The sequence below is a fragment of the Hyaena hyaena genome, unplaced genomic scaffold (genome assembly GCF_003009895.1).
Source record: "Hyaena hyaena isolate Hyena2069 unplaced genomic scaffold, ASM300989v1 scaffold_350, whole genome shotgun sequence".
Taxonomy (NCBI): Eukaryota; Metazoa; Chordata; class Mammalia; order Carnivora; family Hyaenidae; genus Hyaena; species Hyaena hyaena.
Genome location: NW_024080980.1, coordinates 1,237,137 through 1,256,208, shown reverse-complemented (window position 1 = coordinate 1,256,208; position 19,072 = coordinate 1,237,137). Strand labels below are relative to the sequence as shown.

The window sequence follows — 19,072 nt, the reverse complement described above, 5'->3', positions numbered from 1 at the left end:
TTCAAACACCTGATGTCCTAGCTACTGTAACTGTTAGCATTTTTTTGACTTTGAATAAGGTTGAATGAAGGAAACATGATGTGACTACTGTTTTTGAAATTCAATTTGATGTGCTAGGTTTTCATGTAGTTTTAAATTGGAAACCTATACATAATGGCAGACTGCGCAGTAGAGGTGCCTTTTCTCCTTTGCCAAAGGGATGTAAATATTCATTTGGGAAGTAGATTTTCAGGATTAAAAAAAAATTTGAATCTTTTTCAACTGTTTATTTTCAGCAGTGTCATTTCTTGGTAAATAAAGCACTCTTATCAACGTTGTCAACATGAAATGTGCCCCAAAAATGTTAACAACGTAAATATAAAAATGTTAAACTGGTTTTATGATTTACAAAGTATATATTTGTACATACCCATGTAAATTGGAAGTTTTCAAATAAATTATGAAAACAAGGGTTATCTCTAACAAATTGTAAGTCACTTGTCACAGTTCTTAATTTCACTGAGAGTTATTCATTTGCCAATGTCCTTTGCTTAACAAAATATGCAGATGGAATCTGCTTCTCTTTGTTATTGTTAGCTGATTATAATTTTTAGAGGAAGATTGATAGCTTACTGGAATTTATATGCGAGGAAATAGTAGGGACTGAGGAGAATCTATGTCCTAAATTACTGAAATAGATGTCTAACTGCTTTTAATCTGTACCTCTTTTTCCCTATTGGCCATTGCCTTTGGGTCTGTTTTTCCCCCCTCAGTTTATACTATAGTAGTGGGTCTCAGTTTGTGGTCCCAGGACCAACAGCATCAGTATCAGTACAGCTGGGAGCTTGTCAGAAATACACAGTCTTGGGGCGCCGGGGTGGCTCAGTCGGTTAAGTGTCCGGCTTCGGCTCGGGGTCATGATCTCACGGTTTGTGGGTTTGAGCCCCTCGTCGGGTCTGGAGCCTGTTTCAGATTCTGTATCTCCTGCTCTCTGACCCTCCCCTGCTCATTCTGTCTCTCTCTCAGAAATAAATAAGACATTAAAAAAAAAAAAAAATTAGAAGAACACAGTCTTAGGCTCTACCCCTGACTACTGAATCAGTTACTCTGGTGCTCATGCTAAAACTTGAGAATCACTGTTAGATTTCACCCTTTGATTTGAAGGGTAGTAGCTACCAGATCTGCCAAGGTTGTGCGCATGCCCCTGGGTTCCTGGAGGAACTGCACTCAACCGCCCAAGGTTCCCTCTTCTTGACCCCATGTAAGTTTAAGAGTTTTCCTCCTTTATGATTCTATAGAGAATTCCCTATTCCCTCATGTATATTCCCTCCGTCAAGCTGGGAGCTTGTCAGAAATACACAGTCTTGGGGCGCCTGGGTAGCTCAGTCGGTTGAGCATCAAACTCTTGATTTGGGCTCAGATCATGATCCCACGGTCATGGGATTGAGCCACATGTTGGGCTCTGGGCGAGCATGGAGCCTGCTTGAGATTTTCTCTCCCTCTGCTCCTCTCCCCTGCTCTCCCCCCACCCCCTCTCTCTCTCTCAAAAATAAAAATAAAAAGAATTTTTAAAAGAATTCCTTCATATACAGTTTTAATCCTACGCTGTGAATCATTTGTTTCCAGATTTGTTATTTTGCTTTTAAACTTGGAAAGCAGCCTTATATAGAAATCCTGTATCACCGATTATTTCCTTGAGAATTCTTTAAGAGTAATCACGGAGTCAGAGTATACATTGTTAAGGCTCTTAATACAATCACGTTGACTTTTTGTTAAGTGAAGGTTTTGACAGTCTTGCAAATGAGTTCTAAAAATTTATCAGCGTTGGGAATATCGCATTAATTTTTACCAGGGTTACAGAATGAATATGGCCTAGCACCTAGGTAAGGAGACCTGAGTGAAGGTCTTTAGAGAAAGGAAAGTAATATTAGAAAGTCATCTGGATCTTTTAAATTGTGGAGCGCCCCCCCACACACATGCACACCCATTTTTTTTTTAATCCTTTCAGTGACCTCTGTGAATTAGAGAATATAGAGAGGCAAAGCTGGGTTGTGACTTGCCCAAAGTAATTTGCCCAGGCAGAACCAGCTTACATTGCACCCCACTCTTTGGAACGCACTCAGTGCTGTACTCTGCCTCCTCATAATTAATGTGAGTCTGCTGTTTCTGTTCTGTCTTTGAGACAGATTTCTCAAACCCTTTCCGTTTCTTCTCTTACACAAGACTAAATATAAACTCTCATAAAATACGTATTGAGATTATACCTGCTGAAATGAAGCAATTTCTGAACCACATATTAAGTTATTTACTTTGATTTTCAGTGATTAGAGACTTCCAAGAATATGTAGAGCCGGGAGAAGATTTTCCAGCCTCTCCTCAGAGAAGAAATACTGGGTCACAAGAAGATAAAGACGACAGTGTGGTTTTACCTCTGGGTGCGGACACACTTACACATAACTTGGGCATCCCAGTACTAGTAGTTTGCACAAAGGTTAGCCTCCTTCCTAGAGATTCTACTGGTGGCATTAACCGTGGGTGAACAACCATTTTGTTTTCCAGCTTCCTTTTGGATTTGGCACATTAGCTTTCCTAGATAATCTTTTTTAGCAAATATAAATAATAGTTTAAAATATGGAATGATAATCACATGTTGATTTTCTGATCTTAATCATAGTTCCTTTGAAAGAAAATGTTACTTCACATATTCTGTTTGTGATTGAATTTCATATTCCTAATTTCAGTTAGGCTTCATTGTAGAGTCGGTTGAGTAGAAGTAATACAGGTCAGATGATAACTTCAGTATTAATTTTTACAAAATAATGTATTTTCCACATTAAATTGTGATACACTGATATCCTAAATCAGAAGATTATGTACTTAAAATCAAATAGACTTCAACATCTACCACCACTCATTATGTAAAATTGATATGCAATTATCAAGAGCTTTTTATTTACTAAAGAGGTTCTGATAGGATTGCTGTCATCAAAATTCTGTTAATGAGTTCTGTCACTGTATACACTTTATAATCAAATTTCCTTTAAAAGTAATTTATAGTTCGAGTTCATCCTCTTCCCATTTGTTCCTAAGTAGTAGGTCTTTATTATTTGTAAGTCATGCAGTAATTAAGGAAATGATAGAATATATAAACCATTTTGAGATCTAAAAATTACTGTTTTTTGTAAAATGTAAAAATTTGCACATGTAATTGAAGGAAGGTATAGAACTTACTCATCTTTAGAATAAAAATGATTAAAATTTTTTAATCTAGTTAAGTTTTAACTTTATAAACTATGAAAATTATCAATAACAAAGGGATGGGGATAGTTAAAATAATTAAAGTCTTGTGTCTGCTTTTTAAATAGTGATTGTGGTGTAAAGTTACACACCTTTTCTGTAAAACTGTGTTTAAACTCTCGCACTAGAATGCTTTTGTGTGTGGTTTGTTTTGTTTCATTTTTTCAACAAAGAGCTGTTTGTTGGCAGATATTCTGTTTTACACCACAACATGCCTCTTATAAAAACGTCTTATATTCAAAGGAAAAATGCTAAGCTTATAGGGACCTGAATTCGTGTCAGATGAGTCATAGATTTATAAAATTCTCAAGTCAAAGGAGATTATCTACTGGATTTCTCAGACTCTAAGACAACCGTCAGTTGTATGTTAGCTTAGGAGCTTTTAAAATGTGTAGGGGGGTGGGAGGATGGGTGTCTCAGGATGGAGAAATAACGGTGGTACACCTTAACTTCAAGATTCTGGAAACTGAGATTCGGAGAGGCTAAGTGTCTTGCCTTAGGTCTAGACCCTCGTATTTCATTGAAAAACATTTTTACTAGAGGCACCTGGGTGGCTGAGTCGCTTAAGTGTCTGACTCTTGAGTTTGGCTCAGGTCATGATCTCATGGTCGTGAGATCAAGCCCCGCGTCTTCAGGCTCTGCACTGAGAGCAGACTCTGCTCTCTTCCTCTCTGTCTGCCCCTCCCTGCTCACACACACTCTCTCTCTCAAAATAAATAAACATTTTTAAATAAATAAATAAATAAATAAAAGACATCTGTTTAAAAAAATGTTTTTACTAAACAATTGTGTTTCACCAAAAGTGTCATAAGTCAGTAGTATCATAATTATAAGTATTTTTAGTAATTTGAAGTAATTACTGTGTTCTATAAAATGAACTACATTCTGTATCATGATGATGCAGAGAGATTCTTTTGTATGATGTGTACGTGCACATAGCAAAAAACTACGTATCAAATTTGACCCCAAACTAATATTAGATATAATGAGCATTATTACATGATGATTGTTAGATTTCATACCTTAAATTCAGAAAGGTTTTGGTGAAGTAATTTGGATATCATGATGTTTATTTATTTTGTAACATTTTTCTATAGCAAGCAGAATTCAGTGTTGTCTAAATGATTGTATAGGTGACAGCTCAAAAATAGCCTGCAATCCCGCACTCCCCCTTTTATTTTTGCTATTGATGAGATTGTAGTTAAGAGTGAATAAAAGAACCAGAAAAGAAATGAAAGTCAATTAAGAGTTATCAGATAAACGGGAACAAGGAAGGAAATAGGGAAAAGTACGGACTCCCTGGATATAGAGTGTTTTGTAGAACTAGAATAGATTTTAGATCTTAAAAACTTTGTCTAGTTCTTAAGTAGTTGAGTCAGCAAGTATGAGCACCCATTTGTTTGTCCTGTTGGCCTTCATTCTTTATGTAATGAAACTTTCTCTTTGGCATTTTCACCATGTTCAATATAACATGGACATTAATACTTTTTAAAGAAATAAAATTATTCCTTAGCCTTGTCTCCAACTGAAAGAATCTTAGACAGGAGTAATTGATATTCTAATACTTTGATAGTCACCATATCAGAGTGATAGTTTTGTGATATTCCCCCACCCAAAATCAAACTATTTAAATCATTGTATTTAACTTTGATTCTTTAAAGTTAATGTTTTTATTGCTTTTTTTCTTTTAATTATTTTCTCTGCAGTGTGATGCCATTAGTTTATTGGAGAAAGAACATGACTACAGAGATGAACATTTTGATTTTATTCAGTCACATATCCGGAAGTTTTGTTTACAGTGTATCCTTTTACTACATTGATTGGTGCAGTGTACCTTTCCTATTTGTTTTTTTCAGTTAATGGAATTATATTGGTAGCCTTAAGAAATTCCATAAACTTTTTTCCTCCTGCTCTGGTTAGGAATTTCATTTTAGCTCCCAAATCATTTGTATCTGGGTATTTTGAGCTATAAAAGCAAGTATTTAAATCTTTAACTTTGGTTTGCTGTGTTTTAAAGTACTGTGCTTAAGAAAAATAATAATTAGTCTTTTGTGGAAAATTCTAATGAACTGGCATTGAAGACATTGTGATTACAAAGCAGTATTCATTTATTGGGAGTAGTGATAGGGCAGGATCAATATTTAGGTTTGTGTGTTCTCATTTCTAATATGTTCAGTATGTTACCATCTCCACGTATAGCCTAAAGCACTGGTTTCTAAATCTGGCTGTGCCCAGCTCAGACTTGCCGAATTGGAACATTTCAGGGCGAGGCTGAAGAATCTGTACTTTTAAAAAGCTTTCTGAAAGATTTTGATGATCACAAGGTTAGAAAACCTATAAGGAATCTTGTCTAGATTGCGAAGATTAGAAGAGCCACTGAATCACATACATCACTAAAAGAAGGATAAAATGAATGCTTTTAAGAGAATTTGCTGTTGAAAACTTGGTCACAGCTTGAGTGCACTGAGAAGAGCTGTAAGATCTCTTGACCCTGGCACTTTTCCACTCCTTTCCTCTGAGTACTTTGTCTCTCTGTGGCCCTTTCTTTTATCGTGTCACGTAATGGTTGACTTGGGTTGAATTAAAGGGCATTTGTCTACATAAAGAGTCTTTAAAAAACAAACAAACTTTATTATTGAAGATTAGCAAATTTAGAAGAAGTAGTCTCTTTAAATATTTATTTAATGCTGTTCTTCAAAATATACATACAGAAATGTAATCAGGAGGGAGACTGTCCACTAAAATAATCACAGACCTTTAGTAAGGCCCATTGATAAAAAAAAAAAAAAAAAGAAAGAAATACAGAGGCTCCTGGGTAGCTCAGTCAGTTGAGTGTCTGACTTCGGCTCAGGTCATGATCTCACAATCCCTGGGCTCAAGCCCTACATTGGGCTCCGTGCTGACAGCTCAGAGCCTGGAGCCTGCTTTGGATTCTGTGTCTTCCTCTCTCTCTCTCTCTCTCTCTGCCCCTCCCCTGCTCATGCTCTGTCTCTCTCTCTCAAAAATAAATTAACATTAAAAAAATAGTAAAAATAAAAAAATACAAACTGAGAAATCACTTCAAGATAGGTGCATGTGTATGCATGCGTGAAGGCAACAGTTCAAAATCATTTTTAAGTTTTTAAAATGTTAATTGCAATGTAAATTTTTCAGCTATATCATAAATTGGTTCTCATGAGAAAAGATCATTAATGTAAAGTTTACACAGTTAAGCCTTTACTGAAGTTATGTTTGTTTCTGTCAAGTTTTATGATAAGCCATGTTTGGCAATACTACTTTTAGATTCATAAGCCTTGGTTCATGCACTAGAGGCTATGAATCTCCCAGTTCAGAAGTAGAGGTTTGACCATTCCCAGCATGTCCTCTTGGTCTAAGTTACCGTCTCTCTTGGGACGCAGTGGCCAGTGTTAGAGCATGGTTCTTAGCTGTGGCCATGGAATTTCTGATAGGCACTATCTTCTTCCAGTAGTCACATTACCCCGTTTTCGACAGGCCTTTCTTGATCTTCGGATCTACTGTATCATCTGGATAAAAGGTCAAAATTAGGGTCTGCTTTAATTAATATATCCTCACGAGGATGTTTTACCCCAAGTTTTGGTCACGAAATATGTTTGCTTTGAATCATTCCTGAAAGTTTCCTGGTGGTATCTATTGGTTCGTCTTTTCTCTTCAGTGTGTCTCCTGAGCTTTGTCCCTAAAGTCCTAATTCTCGGGAGCAGTGAAAACCACAAGACACACTAGTACAAACCATCGTTTTTGAAAATGCAAGCCCAACAGTTGTTGATAAGTACTATCTGTCCTTCATGAAGTTTAGAAGGGTTAAAAACCAACCAGTACCTCTTCTCTTGCTTTAAATGTAGAGGCAGTAGTAGTGTCAGTATTATTTTATTTACTTTTACTTTCTTGGCTTAAGGAGATTTTTGCCCTCCTGAATTAAGCCAATTGTGTAAAGATTGTTTTATTTGCATTTAAGCCTATGTATATTTTATACTTTAGAAATTTTTTATTTTTTTAATACTTTGGAAATTCTTGGTGCCTGGCTGGCTCAGTTAGTTGAGTATGCAACTCTTGACCTCGGGGTTGTGAGTTCAAGCCCCATGTTCATTGTGAGATTACTTAAAAATAAAAAACGAGAAAAGAAAAGAAATTCTTGACTACCCTATAATGTACTTTTGGGAATTATTTTTGAAACTAACTTACATATAAATGGAAATGTTCAACTGAGAACACAATTTTATGGTACATGGAATTTGTTCAGAACTTTCTTTAATGGTATTATTCAGATGGTGCTGCGCTTATTTACACTTCAGTAAAAGAAAACAAAAATATAGATTTAGTATATAAATATATCGTTCAGAAACTGTATGGATTTCCCTATAAGATTCCTGCTGTTGTTGTGGAAAAAGATGCAGTATTTATGTAAGTATGCTCTTAAATGTATTATTTTATTGTGTATTATTGCTACAGTTTGATGGTGAATCCTCATTTTCACTTTTGAGGTGAAACCAATAGACCTTTCCATGATGAGTAGATGAGAATTTGTTCCTAGATTATTTTATTTATAACCCGCCTTGATTTATTTTTTTGCCTTTTAGATTTACTGCTGGCTTGAGCCCTTTTTGGAAGGTCTTTCTATTATATATAGCTAAACTGTTGAGTGCATATACCCATATATTTACTTACTCTTTGATTGGTTTTGAAACATAAAGGACCCAGTGTATAATGCAGAAATGCCTTTAAAAAAGTTCTGTGAATATACTGAGAGATAATAATTAACCAGACCCCTCCTCCCCAAAAAGAGAAAAAAAACCTGCATTTTTAAAATCAGGAAGATAGAGAAACTTTTTAAGTAAAAATTAGTAAACTGTAACTTGAGCATTGTAATAAAAAGCTGATTAATTTTTCATAATTGGTCAGATTTGTTCTCTTTAATATGATTATGGATTTAATGAAGGAGTGACTATATAAATGCTTGAGATTTATCATGTGCGTTTCTTTCCAGTCCAGCAGGGTGGGATAATGATAAGAAAATAGGAATATTACATGAAAATTTTCAAACATTAAAAGCAGAAGATAATTTTGAAGACATTATAACCAAACCACCTGTCCGAAAGGTAACGGTTTTAGTATAAAGTCTCAATACTTAGCCTTTTAAACTGAAAGGGGGAGTCCATAATTTTAAGATTATAGGTAGAAAGATAAGTGGGTCCTTTCCTATCAATGAGGTTTCTAAGTATAATTTGGGCATTTCTGATGTTCAGTTCAAAATAAAGATCTGTGTTATCAAAACATAAATCAGCAATTCAGCTGGAGTATTAGAAAATATTAGTGCAGGTTCTGCATTCTAATGGAAATCATGGATTGGTGTGAGTGAGTGTATGGATCTTGAAGAGTTTGAATAGGTTGATGCTGTGAGCCCCCAACCTTGAACTCAGCTAGAAGTCCAGAAAACATTGGTAGGATAACTTTATTAGCTTCTATTTGTTGAAGCGGATCTGAGATCTTCTCCGTAGCCATTAGTTAGCTGTGTTAGCCCACAGCTGTCCGGGAGTTTCTGGCTTATTCTTAACAGTTACCTACCTGTAACTATTAAATCTGCTTCCATAAAGTACTCTTCTTTCATATGTTTTGATTTCATGTGAAGCAATATGTGATGTTCTACACTTAGATATTACAGATATTTCTGAAAAGTATAAAAACAGCTGTTTACTAACAGTATTTCTCAGTGATGTAATTGGACATGCTTCAGGAAGAATAATTTTGACAACATATAATAAGATTCTTTCTTAAAAATCCAAACACTAGTATCAAGCATCTGTTTTCTGTTTGTGGGTAATTAGAAATAAGAAAAGTAATGATAAATGAAAAATCAGTTGGCATGGTATTTGGTTTGGATGTCTATTAAAAGAAATGCACACATCAAGAAGGAAAAGAACAACAGTTTTTCCCATTCTCTGACCAAAAGAATTTTCCTATTAGTTGTCTTTTATTCATCCCACAAATGCTGACTGGGCCACTGTTCAGGCACTAGGTGCTAAATGGGAGGGTGATGCAAAAGTAAATCCATGTACCTGTCATTTCTCAAGTGCTGATAAGTCCTGTGGCAGTAAAACCAAGTAAGGGGAGAGTGAGTGAGAGCAGTGGGGTGGGGAAGTCTGCAGTTGTAAGAACAGTAGGGAATGGCTCTGATAAGACGGGAGAATGCTGTGTGCAAAGGGAGCAGAAAGTGCACTTGCCCTGAAGCAGGAATGGGTAAGGAGGGCAGAGAGTCTGGAAAAGAGTGAAGAGGAGGGCCGGAGTGGTAGGAGATGGAGAGGAGAGTTAACGTCTTGTAGGATCTCATTTGGTTGGAGTCAGGACTTTGCATTTCATTCTGAGTGGGATGGAAAGCAATTTGGGGTGGGGATGGGGGGAGTGTTAAGCAGAGGAGTGATGTAATCTGCTTAACCTTTTAAAAGAATCACTCTGCTGGGTAGAAAATAGATGATGGCATGCATGCATTATATAGATATAGTAGAAGCAGGAGATATTTGCTGCTGCTTTTTGCCCAATTATTCAGCAGGTAGAAGAGTCACTATGTTTTTGTTTCAGAGAAACCAGGGGCAAAATGCTTTTCACTCAGCTGGGATATTAGTGACCCTCTTAAAACACCGAAGTATTGGTTAACATATTTTATGAGCATGATTGATATACCTGTGACTCTAAGCATGATTGATATACCTCAGTACAGTAGCTACTAGTCACATACGACCTTTAAATACATATTAAGTAAAACTAAATAAAATTAAACTTTCAGAACTTCCGTCACAGCCATATTAGCTACAGGTGACTGGTGGCTACATTGGACAGCAGACACAGGGACACTCCTACTATTGCAGATGGTTACTGGACAGGTCTGCTGTAGTGCTTGGGCAGGGCAGCTCACTGTTATAAATATAGGTATTGTTTATATTGAATTTTAAAAACTAGTCTAATCTAGAGAATGTGTTATTAATGGTTTTAGCATAATATATTAGACTCACTCATTTATGCATTGCTCATTTCAGTTTGTACATGAGAAGGAAATTGTGGCAGAAGATGACCAAGTGTTTCTTATGAAGCTGCAGGTATGAAATTATATCAGAAGCAGATTTATATGGTTGATGGGTAAACTGTTCATACATATGTGTGTGTGTGTGTGTATATATATATATATATTTTTTTTTTTAGTACAGTGATACTTGCTGAGTATCTAACCTAGAACTCTTTTGTGTTTTTTAGTCCCTTTTAGCAAAGCAACCACCAACCGCAGCTGGAAGGCCTGTGGTCAGTATTAACAGATTCGGATGAAATTACTAAAGTGCAATACATTATTGGTTTAGCTCCTTTTTTCTTCATCAGATACATGTCTTGTAAGGGTGTACTTTGATAGAATCTTGACTTAAGATTTCTCCTGGAATTTGTGAAATTCTTAAGGATAAACTGTACTCCTTTTTAGAATATTTAAATCATAAAGAACTGTTTTGCAGTGTTTGTCATGCACCTGTTACTGTGTGGACCCCTTCCTATGTGTTGTTTTATAAATTGTCCCCACCGCTGTCAGCCCCATTTTGCAGGTGGGGAAATGGAGGCTTTGGAGGATGTTACAGCTTACCTGAGACTTTACAGCTAGTAGGATGCAAGTCCAGATTGGAATCCAGATCCGACCCCTAAGCCTCTGCTCGTAACCACACCCCATTACTGAATATATTCTTTTTCCACTGAAGGGGAATTTGTGTTCTAGAATGTGATAGGTCTCTGATATTTTCTGATTCTAAGGGCACAGTTGCTAAACATTTTTGGCAATGACTTGCTGTGTAAAAGTACCAGTAGAGCAGATGGGGGACAGTTAAAAAGTAATTTTATTCTATAATAATAACTTTTGTGAAGTTGGAAGTTTCAGGTTTTTATAATTATGGCTTTCCTAATCTTTACATAGGACACCTCTCCAAGAGTCCCAGGAGGCTCCCCTCGAACACCAAATCGATCTGTGTCATCCAATGTTGCCAGCGTGTCGCCCATCCCTGCTGGGTCCAAAAAGATCGATCCAAACATGAAAGGTACATTTCTCTCTCTTCTGGCAGAAAGCAACACAGTGTCTTCTACACTCAAAAGAAATCTACCTAGATTCCAGCCTTCTCCAGTTGTAACTGTTTTCATTTTTGTGCAATAGCTTCTATGTCGATACAATCTCATAGTCATTCAGACCGCAAACCATTTTTAGGATAGCCTTAATCTATCCTATCAGGTAAGCTCTGTGACGGTTTTGTGTTACATTTAATTCTTCTAGCATAGGTCATTGAAGAAATTCATTATGTTAATAGGTTATCCGCAGTTAACATAAAAAACTGTATGCCTGAAAGTTATCTCAATAGGAGTAATTGCCACAAGTGGGATTAGTAGGTCAGAGTTTGTACATTTTTGTGCCTTTTGATAATGATTTTCAAATGGCTTATTTCCATGTCATCAACGTGGAGTATTGCAATTTTGCCACAACCTAATCAGCATTCTTTAAATACTAGTAAGAGCTTTCCCCCTAGTATTTCCTTTCTATTTATATTTCTCTTCTGTGGATTATTTCTTGTTATCCTGTACTCACTTACCTGTTGGAACTTCTACTGGTTTTCATACAAGATTAGGTAGCTTTTTTAATACTTGAGGCAAATATTTCTCAGTAGTTACATTTTTGAAGAACCTTTTTGAAAAAGGAGGTACAGTAGCATCTAACATCTGTTTTAAATGATTTTGGGTTTATTAATAATCTAATTTTTTAATTGCTATCTTATACTCTTGTTTTACTCGTATTTTGTTTTTATATGAATAGATTAGAGGTGAATTACCCAGACTCAAAAGAACAAAGTAGACTTGAATTTGGAACACATTAACGTATTAATTGCTTTTTGTGTGTGATTATTGTAATAAAAATTTGTAGAAGAATCTAATGTTTTGAGTGAAATTTTTTTGGTTTGTTTTGTAATAGCTGGAGCTACCAGTGAAGGTGTCCTGGCAAATTTCTTCAATAGCTTGCTGAGTAAAAAGACTGGTTCTCCAGGAGGCCCTGGGGTTGGCAGTGGGAGCCCTGGAGGTGGGGCTGCAGGTGGAGGCAGTGCTTTACCACCATCCGCCAAAAAATCAGGTATAGTTACTGAGAACTTGTAGTTTTTAATAGCTTTATTGAGGTATAATTTATATACCATGAGGTTTACTCCTTTGAAGTGTACAATTCAGTAGTTATGGTATATTTACAGAGTTGTGCACACTGTCATCATAATCTAATTTTAAAACATTCTAATCTTCCGAAAAAGAAACCTGCCTGTTTGCCGTAACTTCTTTTGTCCCCCACCACCCCCAGTGCTAGGCAACACTGATCTGCTTTCTGTCTCTGTGGGTTTCCCTATCTGGAGATTTCATACAAATGGAATCATATAGTATGTATCTTGTTTATAGTATGTATCTTGTTTAATGTTTTCAATAACGTTTTCAAGGCCCGTCCATACTGTAGCAGATAACCTTATTGCATTTCTTTTTATTGCTGAGTAAAATTCCATTGTGCAGATATGCCACATTTTATATGTCCACTCATCAGTTGATGGACATTGGATTGTTTCCATTTTTTGGCCATTATAAATAGTACCACTGTGAACATGGGTTTTGACACATGTCTGACAAATGACATGTTTTCATCTCTTTGGGTATATACCCGGAAGTGGAATTATTGGGTCATAGGGTCACTCTGTTTAGGTGTTTGAAGAACTACCAAAGTGTTTGTAAAATGCTGCACCATTTTATATTTCCAGCAGTGGGGAATGAGGGTCCTAATTCCTCCACATCCTCTACAACATTTGTTACTGTCCATCTTTGTGATTAGAGCCATCCTAGTGGCTGTGAAGTCATATCTCATTGTCGTTTCGATTTGCATATCCTTCGTGGCTAATGATGTTGAGAATCTTTTCATGTGTTTATTGACCATTTGTAGATCTTCTTTGGAGAAATGTCTGTTCAAATCCCTTGCCCATTTTTTTTTTTAAGCTGTTCCTTTTTTAGTTTTTTTAATGTTTTATTTATTTCTGAGAGAGAGAGAGAGAGAGAGATAGCAAGACAGCATGAGCAGGGGAGGGTCAGAGAGAGAGGAAGATACAGAATCTGAAACAGGTTCCAGGCTCTGAGCTAGCTGTCAGCACAGACCCCGACATGGGCTCCCACGAACGGGAGACCATGACCTGAGCCGAAGTCGGACGCTTAACTTACTGAGCCACCCAGGCGCCCCATCCCTTGCCTATTTTTAACTTGGGTTATTTGTCTTTTTATATTTGAGTTTTAAGTGTTGTTTTTATGTTCTGTCTACCAGACCCGTACCAGGTACGGGATTTGCAAGATTTCTCTCGTATCGTGTTGCTTGTCCTTTTACTTCTCAGTGGTGTGATGTTCTATGAAGCATGAAAGTTTTTTTTTTTATTTTTATTTATTTATTTATTTATTTATTTATTTATTTATTTATTTATTTTTACAAATAGTTTATTGTCAAATTAGTTTCTACATAACACTCAGTGCTCATCCCCAAAGTGCCCTCCTTCATGCCCATCCCCCCCTCCCCCCCACATCCATCAGTCCTCAGTTTTTGTCAGCATTCAAGAGTCTCTCATGGTTTGCCTCTCTCCCTTTCCCCCACCATTTCCGCCCTTCTTCTCCCCCTTGTTCCTCCGTCAAGTTCCTCCTAATCCTCCTATACGTGCAAACATATGATATTTGTCCTTCTCTGCCTGACTTATTTCGCTCAGCATAACACCCTCAAGGTCCATCCATGTTGCTACACATGGCCAGATTTCATTGTTTCTCATTGCCATGTAGTATTCCATGGTATAGATAAACCACATCTTCTTGATCCATTCATCTGTTGATGGACACTTAGGCTCTTTCCATGTTTTAGCTATTGTGGAGAGTGCTGCTATGAACATTGGGGTACATGTGCTCCTATGCCTCAGCATTTCTGTATCCCTTGGGTAAATTCCTAGCAGTGCTATTGCTGGGTCATAAGGGAGTTCTATTGTTAGTTTCCTGAGGAACCTCCACACTGTTTTCCAGAGGGGCTGTACCAGTTTACATTCCCACCAACAGTGCAGGAGGGTGCCCGTTTCTCCACATCCTCGCCAGCATCTAGAGTTCTCTGATTTGCTCATTTTAGCCACTCTGACTGGCGTGAGGTGGTATCTCAGTGTGGTTTTGATTTGTATTTCCCTGATGAGGAGGGATGCTGAGCATCGTTTCATGTGTCTGTTGGCCATCTGGATGTCCTCTTTGGAGAAGTGTCTGTTCATGTCTTCTGCCCATTTCTTCACTGGGTTGTTTGTTTTTCGGGCGTGGAGTTTGGTGAGTTCCTTATAGATTCTGGATATTAACCCTTTATCTGATATGTCATTTGCACCTATCTTTTCCCATTCCGTTGGTTGCCTATTAATTTTCTGGGTTGTTTCCTTTGCTGTGCAGAAGCTTTTAATCTTGATGAGGTCCCAACAGTTTATTTTTCCTCTCGATTCCCTTGCTTTTGGGGATGTGTCAAGTAAGAAGTTGCTGCGGTGGAGGTCAAGGAGGTTGTTTCCTGTGAAGCATGAAAGTTTTTTAATTGTGATGAAGTCCAGTTTATTTTTCTTTTGTTGCTTGTGCAACTGCTCTTTAAACATTTTTTAGGGGCACTTGGATGGCTCCGTCAGTTAAGCAACCGACTCTTGACCTCAGCTCAGGTCATGTCTGGTGGTTTGCGAGATGGAGCCCCCACATCGGGCTCCGGGCTGATGGCACAGGGCCTGCTTGGGATTCTCTGTCCCTCGTCCCCTGCCTCTCCCCTGCACATGCACTCTTTCTCTCTCTTTCAAAAGAAACAAACATTTAAAAAAAAAAAACAGACTTTTTAACCCATCTTTTAATCCCATCTTTTAATCCTTTAACCCTTTTAATCCCATCTTCTTGCCACCCTTTCCACAAATACCATTGTACAGCTCCTGTTTTTGGAACCTTTTACTGGGTATGAACTAAATTCCTTCCTGGTTTTTCCCACTTCCAGTGTAAATGATTGAGCTTTCTTAAGACTGCTAATTTAGTTACCACTCATTCATCTTCTTTCTACATTCCAAAATTTTGTTGCTATTTCCTATTTTACTGTTCTTACTGTCCTGTGCCTTTTTAAAAAATGTTTTTATGAGATTAAATGATAGGTACTAGTTTTACTTGCATTTGGTACCAGACCCTATAATGTAAAATGAAGGGATTTAGAGGTGCCTAGGTGGCTCTCTCAGTTAAGCATCTGAATTTTTTTTTTTTAATTTATTTATTTATTTTGAGAGAGAGCCACACAGACATAGTGAGAGAGCATGAGCAGGGGAAGGGCACAGAGACAGAGAGAGAGAGAATCCCAAGCAGGCAGTACACTGTCAGCACAGAGCCTGATGCAGGCCTCAAACCCACATACCTGCTTGGGACCCTCTCTCTGCCTCTCTCTGCCTCTCTCTGTCTCAAAATAAGTAAATAAACTTAAAAAAAATTTTTTAATAAATAATATAAATTTTAATACATTTTTAAATAAGTAACATGAGGTGATTTTTTTTTTTGAGGGGACTTATTTTCTTTTTTTTTTAATTAAAAAAATTTTTTTTTAATGTTTTATTTATTTCTGAGAGAGAGACAGCATGAGCAGGAGAGGGTCAGAATCAGAAGCAGGCTCCAGGCTCTGAGCTAGCTGTCAGCCCGACACGGGGCTCGAACCCACGAACGGTGAGATCATGCTCTGAGCCGAAGTCGGACGCTTAACTGACTGAGCCACCCAGGCGCCCCTGAGGGGACTTATTTTTAAATTAAGAATGTTTATATCACTTAGTATATTGGAAAAAGTTAATGAAACCCTTGCCAGTCTTTAAATGAAGAGACATTGGTGTAAAAGGTACTTCTGTTTCTATCTAAATCTTGTTTCTTGTCTTTCAATGTAGGCCAGAAGCCTGTCCTCTCGGATGTTCATGCGGAACTAGACAGAATTGCACGCAAACCAGTTACAGTTTCCCCTACAACACCTACATCTCCTACAGAAGGAGAAGCTTCTTGAAGATACCAAATAAAGCCATTTATTCAGTTTTCTGGGATAATGTAAACTTGCCTCTGCCTTCTCCTTCAAAAGTGGAATTAGGGAACTGGAGTGCTTTTCAGATGGACTAAATTTTTTTTTTTCTTTTTTTTTGTGGTTGCCCATTTTTATAAAAGAAAGCTGTACAGAAGAAAAATTACACTATGTAGGATTGCTGTTTACATTGCCACTTTGCATAAGAAATAATTTTGGATTTTGAAAAACTCAAAATTTATAGATCTGAAATACAGCCATGTGACCATACTCTAAAGGCTATTTAAAACATAGGAGGGTTTAGGAAAAGGCAGAAAATAATATGCTTTGGGCATTTGACTGACTTGGAAGTCCAAACTTATTTTAGTTAAGACTATTAAAATCACTTGAAAAATTATGTGTTAGTTTTGCTGGAAAAGAGAAAATGATCAATTGTCAGATTTTCCACGCCAAAGTAAATACACCACCACACATGGAATATGCTGAGAAAACTGTCAGATAGCATTTTACACGCTAGTCATTGTCTCGATTCATGATCCTGTAAGTTGTCATCAAACTAGGATTTTGAATATTGGCCAGGATTCATTCTTTAACTGAGAAGAAAGAAAGCACACTGCCTAAATGCATAAAAGAAAAATGCAGAGGTTATTAAAGTGTAAAGAGGTAACCATCTTTGGATTTGTCTATATCTGTATCGATACGTAGATATAGATATATATATGGCTCTGCCTTAATATGCCCCTTTTTTGTTTGTGACTTTCAACTGTAATCAGTTAATAAAGTATTTATTCTCTGCATTCAGGTTCAAATAACTTGTTGTATTCTCTTATATATAATTTGTATTTATCAGACCATGAGTAAGATTCATTAGTATTTTAAGGTATTTGACTTAATAGGATTATTAAGCATTCTGATCTTTGTAAGAGACAAGTGACTATATAAGATTCATTATCCTGTAAGTTTCCTTAAGTTGGGAGTTTACCTTGATCCACACATCTTCCCCACAAGCATGTCTTGAACTACAGAATCTTATGTCAGCATTTCTGGTAGATAAAAATATAGCCTTTTATCATTAGTTATTGGGCAGAAACTGTTTTAAAAGCTTGGCGAATGCACTAACATAGCTCCTCTCTTACAGGTGAGAACACTTGTTGTTAGTAGTTCCACCTGAATTTTCAATACTGTTTTTAAATGCTTGTTTTAGAACCTTCATAAGAACAATGTGACTTCTTACTGAAGTTCAACTAAAGAACCCATGTACATTTAACTTACTGAATCATTACCACTAACTGGGAAAAAATGGCTACTGCCCTTAAATTGGCCTTCATTATGACTTTAAAATATACATCCCAAAGTTTTTTTTCAGCAAAAATGTTTGAGGACAATATCCCTACTATCTAACATAATCCTTTCATTAGGACTTTAATCTTTACTTTCAAATTGTATTTGGCTCCTAATAGTTGAATATAAATGTTACAGTTACATGAGAGGGTAATGATTTGTTTCAAGGTGGGAAAAACTTAGGTTGGTCATGGGCACAGAAAAACTAATTTGTAAAAACATTTTGTTTTGAGGAAATGTGAGATGAAAAACGCCAGTAATAGAATCTTTAGTTCTGTAGTCATGGTGTTATAAAAGAGCGATTTTTCTAAGCCAGTACTTGAAGTAAGTGAAGCTAATGACAGAACAAAAACTGCTGCCTGTGCATCGTGTCTGCTGTGTTTGCATGTTTAGACCAACTCATTTTTCTCTGACATTGGAGATGTACTAGAACATCCTTGGAATTAATTGAGTCATTGTCTGAAATAACTGTAATTGTTCACTTTATATGCTATTCAGTTTAATCTAAAACCTTGTGTTGCCGTGTTTAAACCTTAAACCAATTTTTGTCCCTATTTTTTGCAAGGAAATTTGTTTTTAAACTACTTAATTTTCTGTTGTTTGTTTCTAAGCACTTTTTATTGAAGTATACAGTACAGAAAAGTGTGCAAATTCAGGTTATATGGTTTGAAATACCTCTGATCAGCACCACGATCAAGAAAGACATTACTGGCATCGTCTGTGCTTCCTGTGTGCCCCCTCATTAGTACCCCTACCTGGCAAGTGACCACTATCCCAACTTCCACAGCCGTAGATAAGTTTTATTTATTTATACTCTTTATGTAAGTGGAATCTTAGAGTGTATATTCTTTCGGTACAAGGCTTCTTTCAGTATTAGTTCTGTGGCACATCAACAAATACATGTAGCAATAATTATCCATTCTCATTGCACCATAATATTCTATCGTGCGAATACACTATCGTTTATCCATTATGCTGTTGATGGAGGTGTATCAGTTTCCTATTGCAGCTGTAACAAGTTACCAAAATTTTGTGGCTTGAAACACTGCAAATTTAGTATTTTACCATTCTGGGGGTCCGAAGTTCAAAATCAGTCTTACTGGGCTGAAGTTAAGGGGTTAGCAGGGCTGGTTTCTTTTGGAGGCTCCAAAGAGCATCTGTTTCCTTCCTTTCTAGCTTCTAGAGGCTACTTGCATTCCTTGGGTTCCTGGTCCCTTCATCCTCAAGGCATAGCATCTTCAACTCGGTGCTTCCATCACGTCGCTTCTTGCCCTGAACCTGCTACGTCCCTCTTGCCAGCATCCATGTGATTATCTGGGGATTTATCCTTCTTAG

The 19,072-nt window shown here is 36.9% G+C and overlaps 1 protein-coding gene across 1 annotated transcript in view; it reads left to right on the top strand.

Moving 5' to 3' along the window:
* Positions 1 to 18,326, top strand: part of DYNC1LI1 (dynein cytoplasmic 1 light intermediate chain 1) — a 40,049-nt gene extending 21,723 nt beyond the window's left edge. Inside the window, exons 5-13 of the mRNA XM_039249837.1 lie at positions 2,301 to 2,470; positions 4,983 to 5,076; positions 7,560 to 7,695; positions 8,279 to 8,390; positions 10,323 to 10,382; positions 10,537 to 10,581; positions 11,234 to 11,354; positions 12,275 to 12,430; positions 16,272 to 18,326. Coding sequence (XP_039105768.1) covers positions 2,301 to 2,470; positions 4,983 to 5,076; positions 7,560 to 7,695; positions 8,279 to 8,390; positions 10,323 to 10,382; positions 10,537 to 10,581; positions 11,234 to 11,354; positions 12,275 to 12,430; positions 16,272 to 16,384 — 1,007 coding nt within the window. The 3' untranslated portion in view covers positions 16,385 to 18,326. The remainder of the gene's footprint in view (positions 1 to 2,300; positions 2,471 to 4,982; positions 5,077 to 7,559; positions 7,696 to 8,278; positions 8,391 to 10,322; positions 10,383 to 10,536; positions 10,582 to 11,233; positions 11,355 to 12,274; positions 12,431 to 16,271) is intronic.
* The last annotated feature ends 746 nt before the right edge of the window (positions 18,327 to 19,072 follow it).